General features: G+C 46.6%; 1 protein-coding gene across 2 annotated transcripts in view; it reads left to right on the top strand.

Annotated features, from left to right (window-relative positions):
* Positions 1 to 23,847, top strand: part of ARK2C (arkadia (RNF111) C-terminal like ring finger ubiquitin ligase 2C) — a 91,095-nt gene that overhangs the window by 36,660 nt on the left and 30,588 nt on the right. For both annotated transcript variants that reach the window (XM_083155327.1, XM_083155328.1), the window contains exons 2-4: positions 16,338 to 16,647; positions 18,205 to 18,324; positions 23,299 to 23,428. In XM_083155327.1, the coding sequence (XP_083011453.1) occupies positions 16,338 to 16,647; positions 18,205 to 18,324; positions 23,299 to 23,428 (560 nt within the window). The remainder of the gene's footprint in view (positions 1 to 16,337; positions 16,648 to 18,204; positions 18,325 to 23,298; positions 23,429 to 23,847) is intronic.

The following is a 23,847-nucleotide window of genomic DNA, read 5'->3' as shown; positions in this document are numbered from 1 at the left end:
CAAACCCTGGCCCTCATCCCTCGCCCCAAACAGAGGCACCTCCGCCCCATCGCAGCCCCAGATGCAGTTACTTCTCCTCACACAGTAACCCTGGCCCGGTAATGTGCCCCCCCCCCCCCCCGCACACAGTAACACCCCCCTGCCTTGTGCAGTTGTGGTGAAACTGATCCGGCAGCTGTTGGCACACGCGGAGATGGCAGCTGGGTGATAACCGGAGGTGACCCTCTGACATGGCGCCACTATGTGTATACTGGTTCTGGGGCTATTTTTAGGTTATTAGTATACTGGTTCTGGGGCTATTTTTAGGTCATTAGTATACTGGTTTCAGGGTTATTTTTTATGTTACCATTATGCTGGTTGTGTGGATATTTTTAGGTTATTAGTATACTGGTTCCAGTTTTTTTTTTAGGTTATTAGTATACTGGTTGTGGGGTTATTTTTAGGTTACTGGTATACTGGTTATGGGATTATTTTTAGGATGCCATTATGCTGGTTCAGGAGTTATTTTTAGGTTATTAGTATACTGGTTGTGGGGTTATTTTAGGTGACACGTATACTGTTTCCAGGGTTATTTTTGGGTTATTAGTGGTCATGGGGATGTTTTTTAAGTTACTGGTATACAGGTTTCGGGGTTAATTTTAGGTAATTAGTATACTGGTTGTGGAGTTATTTTTAGGTTACTGGTACACTGGTTTTAGGGATATTTTTAGGTTGCCATTATGCTGTTTCTGGGGTTATTTTTAGGTTATTAGTACACTGGTTGTGGGGTTATTTTTAAGTTATTGGTATACTGATTCCCGGGTTAATTTGAGGTTTTTGGTATACTGGTTCCAGGATTATTTTTAGGTTATTATTATACTGGTTGTGCGGTATTTGTAGGTTATCAATATACTGGTTATTACAGGGTTATGTTTACATTACTGGTATACTGGTTCTGGGGCTATTTTTAGGATGCCATTATGCTGGTTCAGGAGTTATTTTTAGGTTATTAGTATACTGGTTGTGGGGTTATTTTAGGTGACACGTATACTGTTTCCAGGGTTATTTTTGGGTTATTAGTGGTCATGGGGATGTTTTTTAAGTTACTGGTATACAGGTTTCGGGGTTAATTTTAGGTAATTAGTATACTGGTTGTGGAGTTATTTTTAGGTTACTGGTACACTGGTTTTAGGGATATTTTTAGGTTGCCATTATGCTGTTTCTGGGGTTATTTTTAGGTTATTAGTACACTGGTTGTGGGGTTATTTTTAAGTTATTGGTATACTGATTTCCGGGTTAATTTGAGGTTTTTGGTATACTGGTTCCAGGATTATTTTTAGGTTATTATTATACTGGTTGTGCGGTATTTGTAGGTTATCAATATACTGGTTATTACAGGGTTATTTTTACATTACTGGTATACTGGTTCTGGGGCTATTTTTAGGTTGCCATTATGCTGGTTGTGGTGTTCTTTTTAGGTTACTGGTATACTGGTTCTGGGGCTATTTTTAGGTTGCCATTATGCTGGTTGTGGTGTTATTCTTAGGTTACTGGTTCTGTGGCTATTTTTAGGTTGCCATTATGCTGGTTGTGGTGTTATTCTTAGGTTACTGGTATACTGGTTCTGGGGCTACTTTTAGGTTGCTATTATGCTGGTTGTGGTGTTATTCTTAGGTTACTGGTATACTGGTTCTGGGGCTATTTTTAGGTTGCCATTATGCTGGTTGTGGTGTTATTTTTAGGTTACTGGTATACTGGTTCTGGGGCTACTTTTAGGTTGCTATTATGCTGGTTGTGGTGTTCTTTTTAGGTTACTGGTATACTGGTTCTGGGGCTACTTTTAGGTTGCTATTATGCTGGTTGTGGTGTTCTTTTTAGGTTACTGGTATACTGGTTCTGGGGCTACTTTTAGGTTGCTATTATGCTGGTTGTGGTGTTCTTTTTAGGTTACTGGTATACTGGTTCTGGGGCTATTTTTAGGTTGCTATTATGCTGGTTGTGGTGTTATTCTTAGGTTACTGGTATACTGGTTCTGGGGCTATTTTTAGGTTGCCATGATGCTGCCATGTTGCCATGATGCTGGTTGTGGGGTTATTTTCAGGCTGTGAGTCAGAAGGCTAGTGATATGCGAGTTAGCTAATGTCTCACTTACCGGTGGCATATCGTGGCAAGCTGGTTTTCTCGACCAATACGTGATCTGACAATCTATGGTCACAAGAGCCGGTGTGTAAGGTCATTGGCCAGTGAGGAAACGTTGGAACCATTAGGTTGGACTAGACAGCAGATCGTGATCTCGTGGTTATTAGGTTCTGGATTAAAGCATCCACAGTGTCTAGATAATCAATAGGTCAACACCAAAAGTTTGACCTGCACAAGGTTGACAGTGAGAAAAGGTCCACATTTACAAGGTCGGCATTGGCAAAAAGTAGACATGCACAAGGTCAAAACTGACACATTTTTCAAAAAATCCCTAAATACTCATGTCAACATTTCGCTTGTGTCAACCTTTTGTCAAAATAGCGGTTATAATGGATACAACCAATCAGACCATCCTGTATAATAAAAGAATAACACTGCTCCTCAACCCTATGGGGGGGATTTCAAGCATTTTGCATGTTGAAGTCCACTAGATGGCGCCAGAACTGAGCAATTTATTTGTTGCTCCGTTAGGGTGTGCACAGCCACCGTTGCTGATTTTACTGTTATGCTATTCTGTCCATCTGATTATGCGCAGATTCGCTGTGATGTCACTGTGTCGGCGCAATGGTCTACCTGCGTATGACAGTGTCTCAATATAAGAAGCCTCAATGACACGACCAGTCCTGGGAAGCCGCAGTCCGCTCTCGCCTCTCTGTGTAATGTAAATAGACGAGGATGGAAATAATGAGGCAGGTATACCGACAATGACTGATTGGCGGGTAAATGAGATGGTAACAAAGAGCAGGAGATGGGAATCAGGAACGCAATTCCCAGCTATAAAGGCCGCGGTGCTGAGGTGTCAGTATGCTCTGCCCTGATTGCTGTACATCAGTTCTGACTGCAGGGGCGGGAAGCTGGAATCTCTCATCAAAGCCTCTTCTGGCTCCTGAGGCTGAGAACCAGCTCCTGTACAGCAATTATTCTGCAGCCACCAGAATGGCAGCTAATAGCATTTACATTGTTCAGGGAGGCAATCATGCAATTATGTCAGTAGCAGACTTAAGGGGTGTACACACAGGGAGATATTGACTAATTGCCAATTTTGACTAAGCAATATAGAGAGAGATTTTGGCTAGATGCGCTTGAGATTATGACTAAGCGATTTTATCTATGTAATGATAGTCTATGATCTAGTCAAAATTGCCTTGCCTGCGCAGTCAATCTATGGTAAGCAATCTATGCTAGACAATTTTGACAAAGCAGGAGAAAAATCGGGAGATTTTGGCTAACCTTCTAGGAGATTTTGACAATCTAGTCAAAATCTCCTGCCAAAATCTCACAGTGTGCACACCCCCTTATCTCTCCCACACTTACCTCTCCCACATTTACCTCTCCTGCACTTACCTCTCCCGCACATACCTCTCCCTTACATACCTCTCCCACACCTACTTCTCCTGCTCTTACCTCTTCCACACTTACCTCTCCCACATCTACCTCTCCCACACCTACCTCTCCTGCACCTACTTCTCCTGCACTTACCTCTCCAGCACTTACCTCTCCTGCATTTACCTTTCCCGCATTTACCTCTCACGCACTAACCTCTCCTGCAGTTACCTCACCTGCACTTACCTCCCACCACACTTAGAGCCACCACATTTACCTCTATCACTTCCCTCTCCCGTATTTACCTCACTTTCACTAACCTTTCTCATACTTACCTCTCTAAACACTTACCTCTCCTATACCTACTTCTGCACCTACCTCTCCCACACTTACCTCTCCCGCATTTATCTCTCCCGCACTTACCTCTCCCGCATTTATCTCCCTCTCACTTACCTCTCTTGAACTTACCTCTCACACTTACCTTTCCCACACTTACCTCTCCCGCACCAACTTCTCCTGCACTTACCTCTCTCTCTCACTTATCTCTCCCACACTTATCTGGCCTGCACTAACCTCTTCTGCACCTACCTCTCCCACACTTACCTCTCCCCACACATCTCCGGCAGATCTTTCTGAGACAACACATTTAATATACAGGGACAAAATATCCTGCCTTCATGAATAGTTTCGCCACAGGCCTGAGACAGGTTCCCTGAAATGTATTTCCCTGTACTATTTAATGTTAAGGAGACTGACGCTCATGACAATACGGAAATCTACCCACAGTCTGACATGTAGCCGCAAGACGGTTCTAGCCTCAGTCTGAAGGTTGAAACAAGCGCATATATGAAACTATATTCACTGTAAGTCTGTAATACTGACAACCATATTTACATTGGAAGGCATCCATAGTGACTACATAATTGCCGTCTCTCGTGTGACTTGCCGTCTCTTTCCATACTTTACCCGGCGGTCGACGTTCTCCGCTTCAAATGTTCCTGATTTACTATAAATTCCTGGAAGCCTCTCTCATCTCATGGTTCCTTTTTATAGCGCATCCCTTATACTTAGAAAGCAGAAGCGGCAGACCGAGCCTGAAACCACAGAGGGTTTCTTAAAATAGACAATCAAGCCGTAATTTTGGTAAGAATGAGGCGAAGCTGAGATTTTAGAAGAAATGTTAGATGGAAATCAGGCAAAAATGGAGTCGGGGTTTTGTGTCACTGTCCGCACCTGGGGCCTCGCTCGCTGTTGGAGTCCATGTGGATGTTGAAGTATAACAAAGTCCACAAAATTAAGAGAAAAAAAACGTATATCGACCTTTCCGTGTGTTGACCATTGCTGCGTTGGCCCTTTGTCAGTGTCAACACCAGTCAGTGTTAAACTTTCGACTATGTCAACCTTTTGACAATGATAAGCTTGCGTCTACTGGGAAACTCCCAGTGTAAATGCTGCGTGTTCCCAGGTGCCACCCCTTGCACCAACCCCCCCCCCCCCCTTGAATTGCCCCAAAATTTGTAGTACTGAGTATAGCAACAGATGGAGACTAGAACAGATAACAAATCGTTGTAAATTAGGAGATAGACACACAGGTAAGGTCCAACGCAGTTTTATTTGGACATGTAATGAAACACAAGCACGGCCCCTGGGCCGTTGGCGTCCAAAGGCCGTGTTTGTGTATTTTTGTGACCGAGTGCCGCCGCATACTGTATACATTGGGACTACCTTATGCATTGAGGGAAATCCATCGGAGGGCACCGGACGCATGGCCCCTGGGCCTCTCTCTCTCTCTCTCTCTCTCGCTCTATATATATATATATATATATATATATATATATATATATATATATATATATATTTATGAGCCTTTAATGAGCATTTTGTTTTGTGCTTCCATCACTTGTACACTGTGGGGCAGCCATTTTGGTGGATGAACATTCACAGGAGCCAATACTGGCTCAGTCAGTAAAATGGCCGCCTCGGCCCGGGGGGAGGTGACTGACGTACATTGAAGTCTGAGGGGATATAGTATATGGTGATGGAGCATTGTAGCCGCAGCGAGAGGCGGTCTGTCCCGGTGCAGCAATTAGGATGGTCGCACAAAGAACGTTCATGATACCGGGAAGTAAGGAGAGGCCGTCCCAGCGGTTTAATTACACAATATGTTCTGCACACGCCATCACTTTGTACAAAACTTGCTGGGCTCATCTTTACTCATGTGTCCCCTAGTGACGGGCAAGTAGTGGTTAATCATTAGCCAATTACTGTATCACATCCGTCATCGTTACGGAGATCATCCGGTGTCTGCTGGTGTCATAGTAATGCAGGGAAAGCAATACCTATATATTGCCACTGGATGGCAGTCCTCAGCTGGGCCTACCAGCCCCTGTATAAATACATAGGAGGTGTATGGTAAGCTTATCAGCTATATATATGTCTAGTGCCCGTTTGTGTGTCTCCAAAACATTGCCATCTGTTGGCAGCAAATTAAACAACATCTCTTTCTCTCTCACACATACACAAGCACATAGGCATTCACAAGGTAGCAGACTAGCTTTCGAAGCATTTGCTTTGAACGGGCTTACTCGTGGTCTATATGTAATGCCCCACATCCTCCCATCCTTCTTACTGAAAAGAGGCCCAGAACGCAAAGAGGCACCCATTTGGATCACTCCGCCTCGACCGGACTACTTTAAGTGTGTAAAATGTAACTGCCTGCCAATATAAACTTCCGATTTATCAAATCTTGGCGAGAGATAAAGTAGAAAAGTTGCCCACAGCAACCAGTCAGCTTCTAAGTGTCATTTTACAGGCTCTGCTAAAAAAAAGTCAGCTTTCAAATGGTTGTTATGAGCAACGCCTTCCCTTTATCTCTCTCTGAGGCATTTAAAGAAACACAGGATACTAAATAAAACTTACAGGAAAAGCATACCTCTCAAGTGCCTCTGGCCATGCCCCCACAGTGGCAAAAACAGGGCGTGGCCTTGCTGAAGTACAGCAAGGATAAGCACACATCGTTAACGATATAGTAGGTAAATACTGAAGGAAACGCACAATGATATTATTAACAGCATCTTTATCGTGCATATCCTTGGTGAAAATCGTATATTGGGCCTGATTCAGTCAGTTGTACTTTTTGCTAAAGTTCTCAAAATTCAAACGGTCGGCGCTCGGCTGGGGGTGTGGGGGGCACCCAGTACAGGTCAAGGCTGCCCTGCTTGCCAGGTCTCTCCACGGGATGTCACGGTGAAAAATTTCCGGCCACATTGCTGAAGTGCAAAGGCACTGCCAGACCTCCCTTCCACTGTACATGCCCACTGTGGTCCGATATGGGACAGCGTCAGTGCAATTTCATGACACCCATTCATCTGGGCAAAATCAATATGCAATAGGCGTTCTCATAAACCACACCCCTTTCACGGTCTGCCAATCAGGGACAGTTTGTTCTTTAAAGTATGATTTAAAAATCAACTTGTCAATCTTGTGCACGTTGGCCATATTGTGTCTACCGATGATCCGGATCCTGTGTAAGAACCCCGCAGCATTATATACTGTATTAGGCAGGTCGCGTATATAGTTATTATCGCTCACGGTGCACCGGAGGCCCTGGAGAAGCGTCTCTCATCTCACATTCCTCTCATCTGACATCAGAGATATAAAGATTATTTGGTGCCTTTTAACTTAAGTTGATGGATCAATAAGGATTGGGATACTCAGCAGTCATCAGGCAATCCACGGAAGGGAGAAGGGATCCGAATGATACGTCAGCCAAAGCTGATAAATAATTCCTTTAGTGAATCGCCTCTCCGCGCTGTACGCTATCCCTGGCTGGACATTGAAAGAGAAATAAAACTATATATATATATATATATATATATATATATATATATATATATATATATATATATATATATAATACCCCATTTAATTGACTATTAAAACATTTTAATCAGTCTCTCTGTCCCCCTGGGAGGAGAATTATGTCAGTCCTATGACGCAGTCAGGCAGTCAGTTAGGGGGCTGCTAAATCTTAAAATTGTACTTGCCAAACAAAGCAATGCATATTTTTCTATTTTTACTTATGTAGGGGATCAGTTGGGCTGATAGTGTAAGTGTGTACATTCCCACATGACACTAGCCACACCTACACAGAACTGGTCACACCCACGCTGAACTGGACACACCTATGCAGAACTGGTTACACCCACGCTGAACTGGACACACCTATGCAGAACTGGTCACACCCATGCAAAACTGTTCATAACATATGTCTGTACTAGTGGCTGTGAAGGTCCGTTCTAGCGATTAGGAGAGGCAGAGAGATAATTTCTGCCGACACATGCAAAATGAGGGGTTTCCAACTGCGTTCAAGCAGGTTCGCAGCAGTGCCGCATTCCAGCCGCACAGTTCTGCAGTTCCACCAGTTGTGCAAGTGGTTACAAAGCGATGGTCACCTCATCCTGCTGTATAGGGCTCGGATAGGACCGGGAACACTTAGGGGTACATTCACTAAAGGTTCCAAAATGAAAAGAGGTGATGTTACACATAGCAGGACCCTTTATTGTGCTTGTGAGTCGCAGGAAATTTAAAAGCGACTCTTCTCCACCACACAGCCACCCACCCGACGCACCCCCTACATCATAGCAACATATCAATTACCCGCCCAGGGTTTATTAAACTGTGACGGTAATTATCCTTAATATAAAACATATAATGGTTGTCATAACTTACACGCATTAAGGCTTTGGTAGGAGCCACGTGTGTTAGGATGCCTGACATAAAAGATTAATCATGTCCAATTTCACTGCTCGGCAAAGTCAACTTTAATTATCCGCCAGCGACAATAGTGTGCAAACATTTGTAAAGTGAGCAGTTAATGAATTGCCCTCAACGCAGTGATGCTCCGAGGTGGGAACTTGTGACCTACGGGCAGTGTATGGATGAACGGAGGGGGGAATAATAACATACTTCTATGGCAATAAACTGTGTAAAAGTAATTGCTTGGGGGGGGGGGGGGAGGAGTGGAGATTATCGTCAGACTATTTGAACAATAACTCCGCCCCCACCTTAGGCGCTGTCAGTTACTGTAGTTTGTCAGCGTAATTCCCCGCCATAATCTCCAGGTTTCGCACTGCTCACCTATTCTGTTTTACCTTAGTACCGTGGGGATGTGCAACATTTATAACCCCAGACTATATAACCCCAGTTCCCCCCCATCCGGAAAATACCTATTCCCCTATCTAAAGTCGATAGTAATGCTGGGTACACACCAGAACGATTTGGCCTCAATTCCCCCATTTTCGATGCAATTTCGACCGATCTTATTTAGTAAAAGCAGAATCGGGCATGTTTTCAATGCGATTGCGATCCGGTGTGCGTCCCCGCTGGTCATTTGGTAGTTTTGGAATTTTACCCGCTGTAGTAAGGATTTGTCAATCTCCCTTCGACTGGGCACAGATCGTGTGCCGATTCTGTGCTCCAACTGATTGTGCGACCATCGTACGATTTCAAGGAAATAGTCGCACGATCATGGTCGTTCGGGTGTGTACCCAACATAACTTTTGGGAGAAGCCCTGCCCCTTTTCCCTCTGTACATCCGCAACCTGGGATGGTTTGGAGGCATGTGGAATCTCCAGATCAATGCTTTTCACCTTTAATCGTCTAGTAACCTGAACAGGCCATGTTTTCAGAATTTCTCTCTGTTTAAACATATTGATATAATTACTGACTTACAAAAAAAGATGAAAGAACTTCAGAAAACATGGCCTGTTGTAGTAGATCTCTGTTTTGTGTTTTATTAACTAGTCAAATTAACATATTTTTCTCTCTCTGATAATTAATCTCCCCAATATATTTAGATTGCACTCAGTGATGGGTCAGTGTTACTAAACATTTTAAAATCATTGATATTACTATTTTCTTCTGCCTTATGGTTGAAATACAGCATGTATTAACCTTTACCTCATCTCCTGATACACTCTGTGCTGCTCTCGTCTCCTGATACACTCTGTGCTGCTCTTATCTCCTGATACCTTCTGTGCTGCTCTCATCTCCCGGTACACTCTGTGCTGCTCTTATTCTCTGCACTTCTCATCTCCTGATATACTCTGTGCTGCTCTCGTCTGATACACTCTGTGCTGCTGTGGACCCTGCTTCCTGCACCTTCCATCTCTCTCTGTGGCTTCCTCCATTCTACTCCTCATTACACGCTCTCCTGTCCTTACTAACATGGTCGCACGTCTGTGCAAGTCATTGCCTTCCGCAACACGAACCCAGGACTGTCTCGCTGATATGGGGACAGTTTGAAGGTACGTCTCTTTCTCTCTTCTTCATACAGTACAACACCTTCTGCATTGTGTGTTCTTGTGCCGGCATCCATCCTGGCGGGGCATTAGGGAGAGATGTTTGTGTTAATGGACAAACTGCATTGTGTCAGCGTGTAAAAGCTTTGCAACGAGCACCTTTTGTAGTGCTGGACTGTAAGTGCTGTGTGTTAGTGGAGTGACTTATACAATGCATCCAGACATGTACTACAAATATTATTATTATTCTTTATTTATGTGGGATCTGCGCCACCCAATATACATCTGGGACAGCCTGGGAAGTGGGAGAAGCAATTCACCACTTTAATCGAGAGTTGGGTCTTGGTTTATTTACTAGATATTCCCAAAGTCGAAATTCATTTGGTCGCCATTAGAATGCGGACTTGGTTGTCACAAAAAATGTCGATATTTTCATAATTTCGATATTGACTATGTATTTCTGACCCTAACAACAGTAGCTGCAACGCTACTAACCCCAACAGTAACCCTAAACCTAACGGTAACCCCATCCTTAATGGTATACAGCCAGTGGCGTAACTAAAATTTGTGCGCCCCCCCCAAAATTGTTCAAACCCCCCCCTCCTCCTCTCACCGCTAAAGAGACCACTGCCATCGCCAGGTCTGTTGCTGCCCCTGCGCCACTGCCTCACAGCGGACTGCCGCCTCCCTCCTATACTCAATAACTGTCTGCTGTAGGGGAGCAGCCATTTTGTTAGGGGCATTTATAATGGAAACAGGAGGAGGACTGTCACTGCAGATAGGAAGATCTGCTGGTCCCAGCGGTCCGGCAGCAGAGCAGTAACAGACCCAGCAATGGCAGCGGTCCCATTAACGGAGCAGCAATAGCCCCCCCAGACCCCCCCGTGCCCAAACTGAGCTATTGTTACGCCCAGGGCTATTTTTGTGCAGGCTCCAGCAGGAACTGAGGCCCTTATTCTAGTTCACTCTTTCAGACAAAATATTTCTTAGATGGACAAAACCATGTGAACTGCAGGTGAGGCAGGTGTTACTTGTGCAGAGATAATTAGATTTGGGTGGAGTTTTACACCTGCCTCACCTGCAGTGCGCATGGTTTTGTCCATCTAAGAAATATTTTGTCAGAAAGAGTGAACTAGAATAAGGGCCTCAGTTCCTGCTGGAGCCTGCACAAAAATAGCCCTGGTTACGCCACTGTATCCAGCTGATACAGTACTAACCTTCAGGGCTACCATCAGGGGGGAATGGAGTCCTGGGCCCAGGCAGAAACAGGGTTACGGTTAAAATACTCAGGATTTTGAACATTGGGTTGCCGCTGTTGGCATCCTGGCCGCCAGGATCTAGACTGCTAACCCCCGCACACAGATGTTTTGTGGTAATATTTATGTATGACTTCTATGCCCGCGCCTATCAGGTAGATACAGGAGGTGCAGCTGGAGAGAGGGGCCAGCATTACTAATATATACACACCTGTGAGCTGCCGACAGCCAGTAAGGGACGACACAGCTGTCTGACGCATTGCCCCAGCTTCCTCATACAAACAGCTGGGCCTCACTACAGCCCAAGGAGAGAGGAAAGGGTCCTTTTATTTATTTTAAATGTGTTATTAAATGTGGGTGGGTGTCAGAGGGGTACTGTAGACCTGTTTTTATTTATTAGCTCTATTTTGATCTAGGTGGTGACCGGTGCTTCTCATGGGGCACGCGTCAGTCACCCAGAGATCCGGCCCAGGGGACAGTTAACGCCACCAGTGTTTTTAATGCTTAGCAACTTAGCTGCTGCTGTACCTGGACCGGCAGAGGGAAGCATGTGGTGTGGTTTGCATTGTTGTGCCATAGACGTGGAGGCCAGGTACAGCCCCCCCCCCCCCCCCCCCTTCCCTTCCCTATACTGTCTATTGTCTCACAGACTGCAGGAGGCCTCTGTGGCTGGTCTCCCAACAGCTGCCCCAGTGTAGGACTACAGGCCTCACCTCACACCCTGCAGCTAATCCTGATTTACTGTACATGTATTATACCAGTGACTGCTATGCAGCCTTATGTTCTCGCTGCACAATCCCTCAGTGGATCTGCGGAGCGTCAGCTGTGTAACCAAAACAAAGCAACCAATTGTTAACCGTCCAAGTGAGCCTTATATGATTTCTCACTGTGGGCCAGATGCACTAAGCTTCAAAACTGATAAATTGGAGAGTGATTAACAGCCAGCCAATCAGCTCCTGCCTAACATGTCACAGACTGTGTTTGAAAAATATGGAAAACAGATACTTTGAATATCTGAAAAGGGCGCCTGTATGTAGCTGCAAAGGGGGAGTCACCCCCTTTACAAGTAAAACAATGGATAAACAAGGATAGATGCGCTAAACAATAAAATCAGTTAATGCAATAATTTAGGAAAATTAATAAAATAACGTAATTTATTTTAAGATAACACTTTTTACTTTAAAAATAAACTGGCTAAAATAGCCTTTGGGTAAATGTAGGTAAAATAGCTGCTGCAAATTGTGCAATATATTTTTATACATGTGTATATATATATATATATATATATATATATATATATATATATATATATATATATATATATATATATATATATATATATATATAGTTCTTTCACAGTCACCTCATCTCCTTTTGAGACCTTTCCTTTTTTGGGCCCAAAAAGGTGCAATTAGTCCCGATGTGGGGGGTTATGTGATGTCCCATCAAGATACTTCCTCCAGTCAGGATAGGGGGGTGGCTTTCCTACACAGTGATGGAATATCTGATGTCTGGGGGTTCCCTTGATTTTTCAGCAGGCAAATTAGAGAGGTGGCGTTCCTCCACAGCTGTCAGCGTTGCCTGTTTGAGGGTCCGGCGTTCCGGGACAGCTCAGATGGATATGGCTGTCACTGTAGTTTGAGTGAGGCACTTGGAGAGAGGTGAATAGTAGCAGCAGTTCAGGTGTACCAATAGTGTACCAATTTGAAAAATGTCAGACAGAAGCTGATTGGCTGACTGTTTATCACTCTTCGTTTTATCACTTTTGAAGCTTAGTGCATCTGGCCCTGTGAGGGCACAGAGTGGAATGAAGCGTAAGGAAAATATAAAATGATTCTAATATTCAGTAACGGAAGCAGGTGATTTGTTGTGTGCATTGGAAAATAAATTAACCTGTAACTTCTGACACATATTTGGATTCGCTTGTCGCCCCTGTTTTCGGGGAGTGAAGAAGCCCGAGTCTGCGTCTAGTGATACATGTCCTGCTGGGTTGTAACTAGACATTTTGGTGCTGTGGACCAAAAAGGGAATTGGTGCTCACATACTGTGGAAATGTAGGGGCGTGGCTTCACATTGAAGGGGCGTGGCCACATATTAGTACCAATTCACATTACATCATACAGCAGCATACCTCCCAACTTTTGTATTTCACAAAGCTGGACCGGCTAAGGGACGGATGGGCGCGACCTCGGTTATTGGGGGTGGGGCCTAGCACCATGACCCATTTTCGGGGGCGTGCCCTAGCAGTAGTGACTATGATAGTGCCATACTAAAGCCTGAAGGTGCCCATACACGTTACAATTATTGTATACAATATAGCATCTCGCATGCAGCACATACTTTTTGTACTAGATCTCAAATCATCGCAAAACTGAGATGCGATGAGATGCGATATTGTATACAATAATTGTACCCTGTATGGGCACCTTTATAGACAACAGCAATCTAGTTTCCATATCATATTGTTAGTCATTGGTGTATATCAGTATAAAGAATTGACATCTCCTTCAGTCTACAATCTGTAAATCTTGGAATAATAGCTGTCAGAGACAATGGAATCACTGAGTCTGGGACTATGAAGGAGATCCCATTATAGTGTCACAGACTCAGGAAGCGCCTGGCAAATCCTTGGCTGTTTGTTTTCCCGAGCCTGGGGGGGGGGGGGGGGGTTGTCACAGTTAGACCCTGCGCCCACCGCGTGTCTGATTTCATCTCTAGGAGCGCACATGAAGGCGCTGGAGAGGGCGGGAAATGTTTAATGAAAACAGAAAACCCTGTCTATCCTATACGGGTGGAAATCTGAGTGATTTCATCTTCCCGGCTGCAGCACACAGGCGAGATCAGTGCAGGATACATTACAGCAGTGACTGCAGCTCAAGTGGGATCAGATCCTAGGGTTGGACAATCAGAAGTCTAAATGGGGGGTATTTGCACCCCGGGGTCTGCTTTTAGAGTTGGCACAACAACTGTGATGAATCCGCGATGTGCAGCCTATAAGCTACAATGTGCTACCTCTATATTTAGGGGGGGGGGTCATTAGGTTGACTATTAATGTATTGAGTCAACTACTGAAGGCCGACAGGTCGATACCATAAATATTTCGACATGATTAAGTTTGACACGGTTGAAAGGGTGGCACAAGCATTAGGTCGACAATGGCAAGGTCGACAGTCAAAATGTTGAGACGACATGTGCCGGCAGGCAGTATCTTATGCTCTACCATCCACTAGGGCGTGGGGGGAGAATAGAATAGTACATGAAATATGACAAGCGCAGAAAGCCATGCGAGGGGACGCGGTACACTTTGATGGTGTCCATGTCGACCGTGTCGACAGTCAGGACAATTTTATTTAAAAACTCAACCTTTTGACTGTCGACCTTGCCATTGTCCACCTAATGTTTGTGCCGACCTTATCCATGTCAACCTAAGGCCTGTCGACCTAAAGTGGTGGACCCAATGCATGTCGACCTAAATTGAGTCAACATCATGACCCATACCCATTTGGGGGCCACGTTGGTCAACCTGCCAGATGTTGATGAACTACACATTCCAGCATGCCTTGCATCAGTTTCAGCATGGCCACATAGCAAAACTAATGCAAAGCATCCTGGGATGTGTAGTTCATCAACATCTGGAGGGGCCGGTGTTGCCCAGCCCTGCTGCAGAGCCTCAGCCACCCATTCCCAGTATCATCACCCCATCCTAGGGGGTAAACGCAAGATCCGTAGATTGGGAAAGAATGATTCCTTGTATATATGTATGTACGGAAGTGTGCATATATGTGTGTGCGTGTGTGTGCGCGTGTGAACCTGGATAATGTAGATAGATAAATGCTGCAGGATATCATTTAAGGGGCAGGCTCAGACATTTGCATCACTATTTGGGCACCTTTGGGGAGCGGGCGTGAAAAAATGATACGATTCTCATAGAATCACATCCACTTGGCTCCACCCCTAACCACAGGCCTGGGATTCTTGGCGTAATGTCGCAAGGTGGCGGTGTACAATCGCGGGCCATGGTCGTGGTCCACCATAAGAAGTTTCTGGATATTCGGAAAGACTCCTTGAATGCGCCACTGCATCCACCACATCACTAGGAAGTTGCCAGGGGGGTTCAGGTTTTGGGATGAATCAATATCTGCATCATTCCCGCCCTTCTGTCCTCGATGGGTCAATTAGAACCAGCACAATGATGTCCCCTTCTCATTAAGGAGAACAGCAGGATCAAGGGCAGCGCAACTGAGGCGATTGCCGCGGACCCCAAGTTGTTAATGCTGCAATTAGAATATCAATGAGATGAAGGATTATCTCCCAGCTTGTCGCCAATGAGACGAGTTCCCTGTTATTTAAAAGTTGTCCAACCCCCACCGCCATCAGCAAAAGGGGCCACTGAGTGCTTGACTTAAAGGCTATTTATATCTTACAGACCCGCGGCACAAGTGTACTTAACCCTTTAATGACTGATGATACTTTACAGTGTAATTTATTAATCAGAGCTCCGATCAGGATTGACATTTCTGGTACACTTAGTTAAATAGAGAGGAACGTTACTTTCAGTGAATGGAGGTGGAAGGTTCATTTCATAATTGGGGGTTTTAAACTTATTTAATAATATTTGTAAAGGGAAATTTACTAACATGTGAGTATGGGATGTTGCTACGGGCAACCAATCAGAATCTACTACTTATATTTTTAGCACCTTCTAGAAAATAATAGATAGTATCTGATTGGTTACCCATAGCAACATCCCAACTGAAATAGAACTCTTCGTAATTTCCCCCAGAGTTTGTAGCAGAATTAACAGGAGCATTTGGGGGTAAATGGGGTAACAAGGAGGTGGTGGTGGTGGTGGGGGGGGGGGGGTAATTGGCCGAATTTTCAAAAACTGAGACACCCACTCATTTGACGGGGAGTGAATTTAAATATTTTTTTCCCCTCTGCACACAGCCGTTCACAGCTGTGCACAGGGGCGGGATTTCACTCTGGCTGGGAGGAGCCTAACTCATCGGTGGGGTGCAAAAAAGTTACAACACTGCGAACAGGTTTCGTTTGAATCTGCCCAATATCAGGTCATGGGTGGCCCTGCTTGTCCCTTTTCCCCTGAAATGTGATAAAGTGGAGAGTGGTTAAATGCTGATTGGCTGGTACTTTATCTCTCTCCACCATAACTTTGCAAGTTACATCTGCCCCACGGTGTCCCGCTACCCTCACGCTGATTGCATTGTAAATAAACCTTTGTCAACTGTCATCTCTAACTCTGCCCTGTGTTGCGTTCCAGGTGCCCCATTTCAGCGCTCCCAGCATGCCCACGCTACCTCCTGCCGTCACTTTCATCTGAGCCCTCAGCCTCAGCTCTCCGACTTCCCTCTCCACCATCATCCGGTACAGCCGCAGCAAGGAATGGCTTCCCACATGGCCACGGCACACCAGCATAATGGGGCACTGCACCAGCCCCTGCCACCACTGACTGGTCTACAGTTCCAGGAGGTGGCAGGACCCTCCTTCCTACCTCAGGCGCTACACCAGCAATACCTCCTCCAGCAGCAGCTTCTAGAGGCACAGCACCGCAGACTCGTTCCTCACCCCAGGTGAGTCACGGCAGCTTCTACCTGCCATGTTACAGGCTGGGTTTGAAAAATGACAGGTAGGAGCTGATTGGCTGGTGGTTTATCACTCTCCATTTTATCAATTTTCAAGCTTAGTACATCTGGGAGAATGGTGACACTTCCTCTGGGACTCCTGATGCCAAGGCTATTGGAATAAGTACACACTTAGGCGTAAGGCATACATTTGGTCCTTGTACACATGGGATAGTCTACCCCGGCCCCCGTCTGTTGGGGGGCCCCCGGCCAGAGCACAGTGACATCACTTATAAAATAGTTGTCTTAAAATTCTTTTATTTTAAGTCAAATCGTTCAACACAGGTGACACCAATAATATATTATGAGGGAAGTCCAGATAGAAATCACACGGGGCCTAATTCAGACCTGATTGCAGAGCAAATTTTGTTTCAAATTGGACAAAACCATGCTGCACAGCGGGTGGGGCAGATGTAACATGTGCAGAGAGAGTTAGATTTGAGCGGGTTATTCTTACACAGCAATTTAAGTTTCCGTTTGAACACACTCCACCCAAATCTAACTCATGTTACATCTGCCTCACTGCAGCGCGGCATGGTTTTGTACATTTAAAAAAAAAAGGGCCCTATTCAGGATTTCTCTTGACTTCACAAATAGACTATGCAAGTTGCCGAAGCCGTTCGCAAAGGGGGGCTGCACATAATAGGGTATCCGGACTATTGTTAGACAGCACTTACATCGACAGCCATTACATCGACACCATTAGTTCGACAGCTCAATAGGTCGGCATGGTTTTAGGTCGACATACCATTAGGTCGACATGTCATTAGGTCGACAGCTCATTAGGTCGACAGCTCATTAGGTCGACATGTTTTTAGGTCGACACTACCATTAGGTCGACAGTGTCTATGTCGACAGTCAAAAGGTCGACATGGGTTTTTTCACTGTTTTTTGAGCTGACATGTGCCGACAGGCGGTATTTCATGCCCTACTATCCACTAGGGCGTGGTGGGAGAATAAAATAGTGTGCTGAGCGCAGCGAGGCACCGTGCCCGAAGCATTGCGAGCGAAGCGAGCGATGCGAGGGGCTGCGGTACACTTCAAACTGTGTCCATGTCGACTGTGTCGACATTTCGGCCAAAAAACAGTGAAAAAACCCATGTCGACCTTTTGACTGTCGACATAGACACTGTCGATCTAATGGTAGTGTCGACCTAAAAACATGTCGACCTAATGAGCTGTCGACCTAATGAGCTGTCGACCTAATGACATGTCGACCTAATGGTATGTCGACCTAAAACCATGTCGACCTATTGAGCTGTTGAACTAATGGTGTCGATGTAATGGCTGTCAATGTAAGTGCTGTCTAATATCCGTCCCAGACCCACATAATAGACCGTGCACATGCGCAGTTCCCAAATCATCGGGATGGGGCCAAACTCGCTATATTGCGTCAACCAGAATTACCCCCAAAATGTGAGGTAACGTTCTACAAAAGAAAAAAGTGGTTTGTGGAAACGTTAGTCCATCTCTGCGCTGTCTCTGACCATGTTCTATTTCCCGCAGGCGGACTCAGGAGCGAATGTCTGTCCATCCACACCGGTTACGTCCCGGCATTGACTTCAATCAGCAAGTTCAGATGTCCCAGACGTTGGGTCCTAGGTACTTGGCTGAAGGTACAGACTGGTAAGTGGTGGCCGCAGGACACTGTCCCTACAAGTCCCAGAGATCAATACATCTATAGGCTGTGGATCCAGGTTTGGCCCCATCGCCGATGGTCGAGGTTAGCGCTGTTCGCTCAATGGTGGGCGAGAAGGGGGCGGTAGCAGCAGAACACCAGTGTTTTATCGGTATACCCATAAAAATGCTGGGCGTTGGGCAGGGCGGCGTTTACCTGTACAAGGGTACATTTACTAAAGCTTCTAAGAATGAAGAGTGGTGGTGTTGCCCGTAGCAACCAACCGGATTCTGTCTATAGTTTTCTAAGATACAATAGAGAAATGCTAGACAGGATTGGTTGCTATCGGCAACATCACCTCTTATTATTTTACAAAGCTTTAGTAAATTTACCTCAGTACCCTAATGGTAGTGTTTCCCAATCCTCAGGCGCCCCTAGCAGTGCACGTTTTCCAGATCTCCTAGTTGTTGCACAGGTGTATTGGGGGATAATTATATTTCTGGGGATTATCATAACTATAAATCTATGAAAACCTATCTGCGATGTTGCCAGAGTTTATCGCTGTCCCATCGTCATGGCGACTGTGCGGGATTTATCCATGGGCACATTATTGTAGGTTACCTGCAGTATCTGTGCTTAAGCATGGACATGTTAGTGGATGCTGAGGATGTAATTTGGGAAACGGGGGGAACAGTCACAGGCGTCTATGGGACAGGTGGATGCGCACGTTCCTCTGGGCTTGTTTCTGTTAAATAAAAGCAGATGGAGTTTGTGCTGCAAAGATGATTTACTGGGAGCAGCTGTTCTCACCGTGCCGGACGCGATACAGGGACAATGTAGGACACTCCCACAGTCCTTGTTCTAGAACTCAGGGTGATACAGTATGTACAGAGGGAACACAATGTAATACAGGCATGTCCAAAGTCCGGCCCGGGGGCCAATTGCGGCCCATGATGTCACTTTAAGTGGCCCGCAGCCTCCAGCCAGAAGCAGGCTAAGCATTAGAAGCAGGACGCCCTGCCCGGGCTCCACTCCATCTTCCATCTGCAATCTCTCCTCCTGCTCGTGATCACAGTATCCCGGGAGGAAGGAGCAGCATGCAGAGCAGACTCAGCAGAGGAGGGTGATGGCGGGAGCAGGGAGCACAGGCCTCTGACTCCTCTCCTTGTGGTGCCTGCTTGTCCTCTCCATCCTCTGGCTTACAGAAGGGGCCATACAGAGAAGGAGGGTCAGGCAGGGGGAATATACTGTGAAGGAGCAGGCTGGGGGAAATACACTGAAGGGGGGCAGAGTGGGGGACATGCAGAGAAGCAGGGAGCAGGCTGGGGGAAATACACTGAAGGGGGCAGAGTGGGGGACATGCAGAGAAGGGGGGAGCAGGCTGGGGAAAATACACTGAAGGGGGCAGAGTGGGGGACATGCAGAGAAGGGGGGAGTAGGCTGGGGGGAAATACACTGAATGGGGGCAGAGTGAGGGACATGCAGAGAAGGGGGGAGCAGGCTGGGGTAAATACACTGAATGGGGGCAGAGTGGGGGACATGCAGATAAGGGGGGGAGCAGGCTGGGGGAAATAGATTGAATGAGGGCAGAATGGGGGACATGCAAGGAGCAGGCTGGGGGAAATACACTGAATGGGGCAGAGTGGGGGACATGCAGGGAAGGGGGGAGCAGGCTGGGGGAAATAGATTGAATAGGGCAGAGTGGGGGACATACAGAGAAGGGGGGAGCAGGCTGGGGGAAATAGATTGAATAGGGCAGAGTGGGGGACATACAGAGAAGGGGGGAGCAGGCTGGGGGAAATACACTGAATGGGGCAGAGTGGGGACATGCAGGGAAGGGGGGAGCAGGCTGGGGGAAATAGATTGAATAGGGCAGAGTGGGGGACATACAGAGAAAGGGGGAGCACACCTGTACTATTTACTGCAGTTAAGATCTCAGTATCATCCTTCACACTAGAGCTGGTAAGACAAGTTATTTGTTTCGTCTTCTGATGTGATTCATGGTTCAGGCTGAATTGTCGGGCCCCACACATTTTCACCTCACCAAATCTGGCCCTCTTTGCAAAAAGTTTGGACACCCCTGATGTAATAACTCCCCACTGGCGATCCAAATGTTCACTCACTGGTCATATCTCTCTCTCTCTCTCTTAGGGCGAGATGTATCAAATGGAAAATGCGGTAAAACCCTGGTTTTACCGCATTTTCCAATGTATCAAAAATGATACCGCAGTGTAGGGTATCGCCACCCAAAGGTGGCGATACCCTATAGAAGCCTATGGGCTTCTTTTCGCCGCCCGCCTACGCAAACCCGCCGCCTCGCCGACCCCCCCTCTCGCTTACCTTCCTGAAGGGTCCTCCTGGACCCTGGAAGGTAAACCCCTCCGCCACCTAGTGACGCAGCCGGACGTCCTTCCGGCTGCAGGGGGGAGGAGGAGGTGCCGGGGACAGCTTGCTTTGCTGTCCCTGGCGTGAGGGATGCAGGAGCCAGCTGGGAGGTGACGGAGACCCCCCGCACACCACATTCCAGGTATCACGGGGGGCCTCCGTCACCGCATCGCGATGCCAGCCGCATATGTTAGTACATATGCGGCGGCATCGCGGCGGGGGGGCCGCGAAGGGCGGTGATGTATTTTAATACATCCCGCCCTTACTCTCTCTCTCTCTGACTCTCTCTCTGTCTCTCTATCTCTGACTCTCTCTCTCTCTGTCTCTATCTCTGACTCTCGCTCTCTCTGACTCTCTTTGTCTCTCTCTCTGTCTCTCTATCTCTGACTCTCTCTCTCTGACTCTCTCTCTGTCTCTCAATCTCTGATTCTCTATCTCTGTCTCTCTCTCTGACTCTCTCTCTGACTCTCTCTCTGTCTCTCTATCTGACTCTCTCTCTCTCTCTCTGTCTCTATCTCTGACTCTCTATCTCTGACTCTCTTTCTCTGTCTCTATCTCTGTCTCTCTATCTGACTCTCTCTATCTCTGACTCTCTCTGTCTCTGACTCTCTCTGTCTCTATCTCTGACTCTCTCTCTCTGTCTATATCTCTGTCTCTCTATCTGACTCTCTCTATCTCTGACTCTCTCTCTCTCTGACTCTCTCTATCTCTGACTCTCTCTGTCTCTATCTCTGACTCTCTCTCTCTGTCTCTCTATCTGACTCTCTATCTCTGACTCTCTATCTCTGACTCTCTCTCTCTGTCTCTATCTCTGACTCTCTCTGTCTCTATCTCTGACTCTCTTTCTCTGTCTCTATCTCTGACTCTCTATCTCTGACTCTCTCTCTCTCTGTCTCTCTATCGCTCTCTGACTCTATCTCTCCCTCTCTCTGACTCTCTCTTTCTTTCTTTCTTTCTTTCTCTCGTCTGTCCATTCTTGTTGTCAGGGGTTACATACTCGCTGTAGGGTGTTTCATGCTCATTGCAGGAGGATTATATGCCTGTTGCCAGGTGGTTTCTATGCTTGCTGACATTCTGACAAGGGGTTACATGCTCACTGCCAGGGGTTACATGCTCACTGCCAGGGGTTTCATACTTGTTTCCAGGGGTTTCATGCTCACCCCAAGATGTTACACCCCGGCAATGTACATGTAACCCCCATGTAAATTTCCAGGGGGTTACATGTACATTGCCGAGCGGTAACATCTTAGTTGCCAGGGGTTACATGCTCATTGCCAGGGGGTTTCTTGCTCGTTGACAGGGGTTTCTTGCTCGTTGCCAGGGGTTTCATGCTTATTGCCAGGGGTTATATGTTAAGTTCCAGGGGGTCACATGTACATTAACGGGCGATAACATCTTAGTTGCCAGGGGTTTCTTGCTAGTTGCCAAAGGTTACATGTTCATTGCCATGGGATTACATGTTCGTTGCCATGGGGTTACATGTTTGTTGCCATGGGTTTCTTGCTCGTTGCCAGGGTTTTCATGCTTGTTGCCAGGGGTTACAAGTTAATTTCCAGGGGGTTACATGTACATTGCCGGCCGGTAACATCTTAGTTGCCAGGGGTTTCTTGCTCACTGTCAGGGGTTTCATTCTAGTTGCCAAAGGTTACATGTTCACTGCCAGGGGGTTACATGTTTGTTGCCAGGGGGTTACATGTTTGTTGCCATGGGTTTCTTGCTTGTTGCAAGGGGGTTACATGCTCTTTACCAGAGGGTTACATGATCATTGCCAAGGGTTTCAAGCTTGTTGCCTGGTGGTTTCATGCTCATTACCAGGGATTTCTATGCTCGTTGCCAGTGGGTTACATGCTCACTGCCAGTAGAACCTGTCTCCAACAATGCGGCGGCCATTTCTGCAGGGCCGCATTGTTGGAGACAGGTTCTACTGGCCGGTACGCATAGAATCTGTACAGAGTAGACCCTGCACCCTCTCAGCACCAGCTTCTCCTGCCACCGCTTGGGCTGCTGTGACCTAGCTACGCCACTGCTATATATTTATCATTGGTACTCGGGCATTTGGCGACCCCCTGCAAAATATAAATTGACACCTTCCTACAAATATATTTGTAACCCCACCACCTAATATATTTATTGGTTTTCTACTCCCTTATCTATACACCTTTTCTCATTGACCTTGTCTGACTGGGGTGGGCTGCGTTCAGCTCAGTCCACCCAGAGCCCCAGCATTGTCAGGTAGCGTCTCTAGAACCCAGCCTCCCGCTCCTCCTCGCCTCCTTGGGATGACACAACGTCTCATCTTACAGTGACGCTGGTGAATGTGGCGTTCTACGCGCTCTGTACCCTGGGGCAGAAAATGGGAGCCTGGAAGGGGTGGGGGCGTTTTATAGGCAATATGCAGTTGAACATTGCAAACGGTCCAGTTAGCGCTGTGCGTCCTACAGCGATGGCGATTAGCACGTCACGTCTGGGATTGCCCAATGACAAAACTAGGCCCTATGACCGATATCAAAATGCACCCATAGAGTTTAGTTCCAAAGCTCAAACTGAAAACATTGTTTAGTAAATAACCTGTCACCTTTGTGTCCTTCTTTTCCCAGGGACCTCAGTGTGGACGCCGGGCTGACGCACGCCCAGTTCCAGGTCAGACCCGTCCCTCAGCACTATCAGCATTATCTAACAAGTCACCGATTGCACCATTTCCCGAGGACCACGTCACTAACGCAAATGGTGAGTTCCCTTCCCCGCAGCACCGCTCAGAACTTCTCTTTACCTTGGACTGCCGCCCCTAATACATAGCTAGATGAGCCAAAGGGCAGATAGAGCTACAGCCCCAGACCTCCACATAAAAATAGTCCCATCATCACGGCAGCGGGACCAGCTGACCACATGGGCAGCCTTAAATCATAAGTATCAAAGTTGTATTTTTTAGTTTTCTTATAAAATTTTGCAATATTTTTATGTATTTTTGAGAGACAGCAGGGCCAATAGGGTAAGGGCCCTGCAGTCACTGGCTCCTCCTATGTGCCACTGGCCACACCTGTGTATCGCTGGCCACCCCCACACAGATCTGAGATCTGGTCACAGCTCCTCCCCTTTCCGTTATAGGACCTTGAACATTTTGGCTGTTTAGCGCCAGCATATTCCGT

The sequence above is a fragment of the Crinia signifera genome, chromosome 1 (assembly GCF_055691185.1).
Source record: "Crinia signifera chromosome 1, ASM5569118v1, whole genome shotgun sequence".
Lineage (NCBI taxonomy): Eukaryota > Metazoa > Chordata > Amphibia > Anura > Myobatrachidae > Crinia > Crinia signifera.
This window is presented reverse-complemented; position numbering and strand designations above follow the sequence as displayed.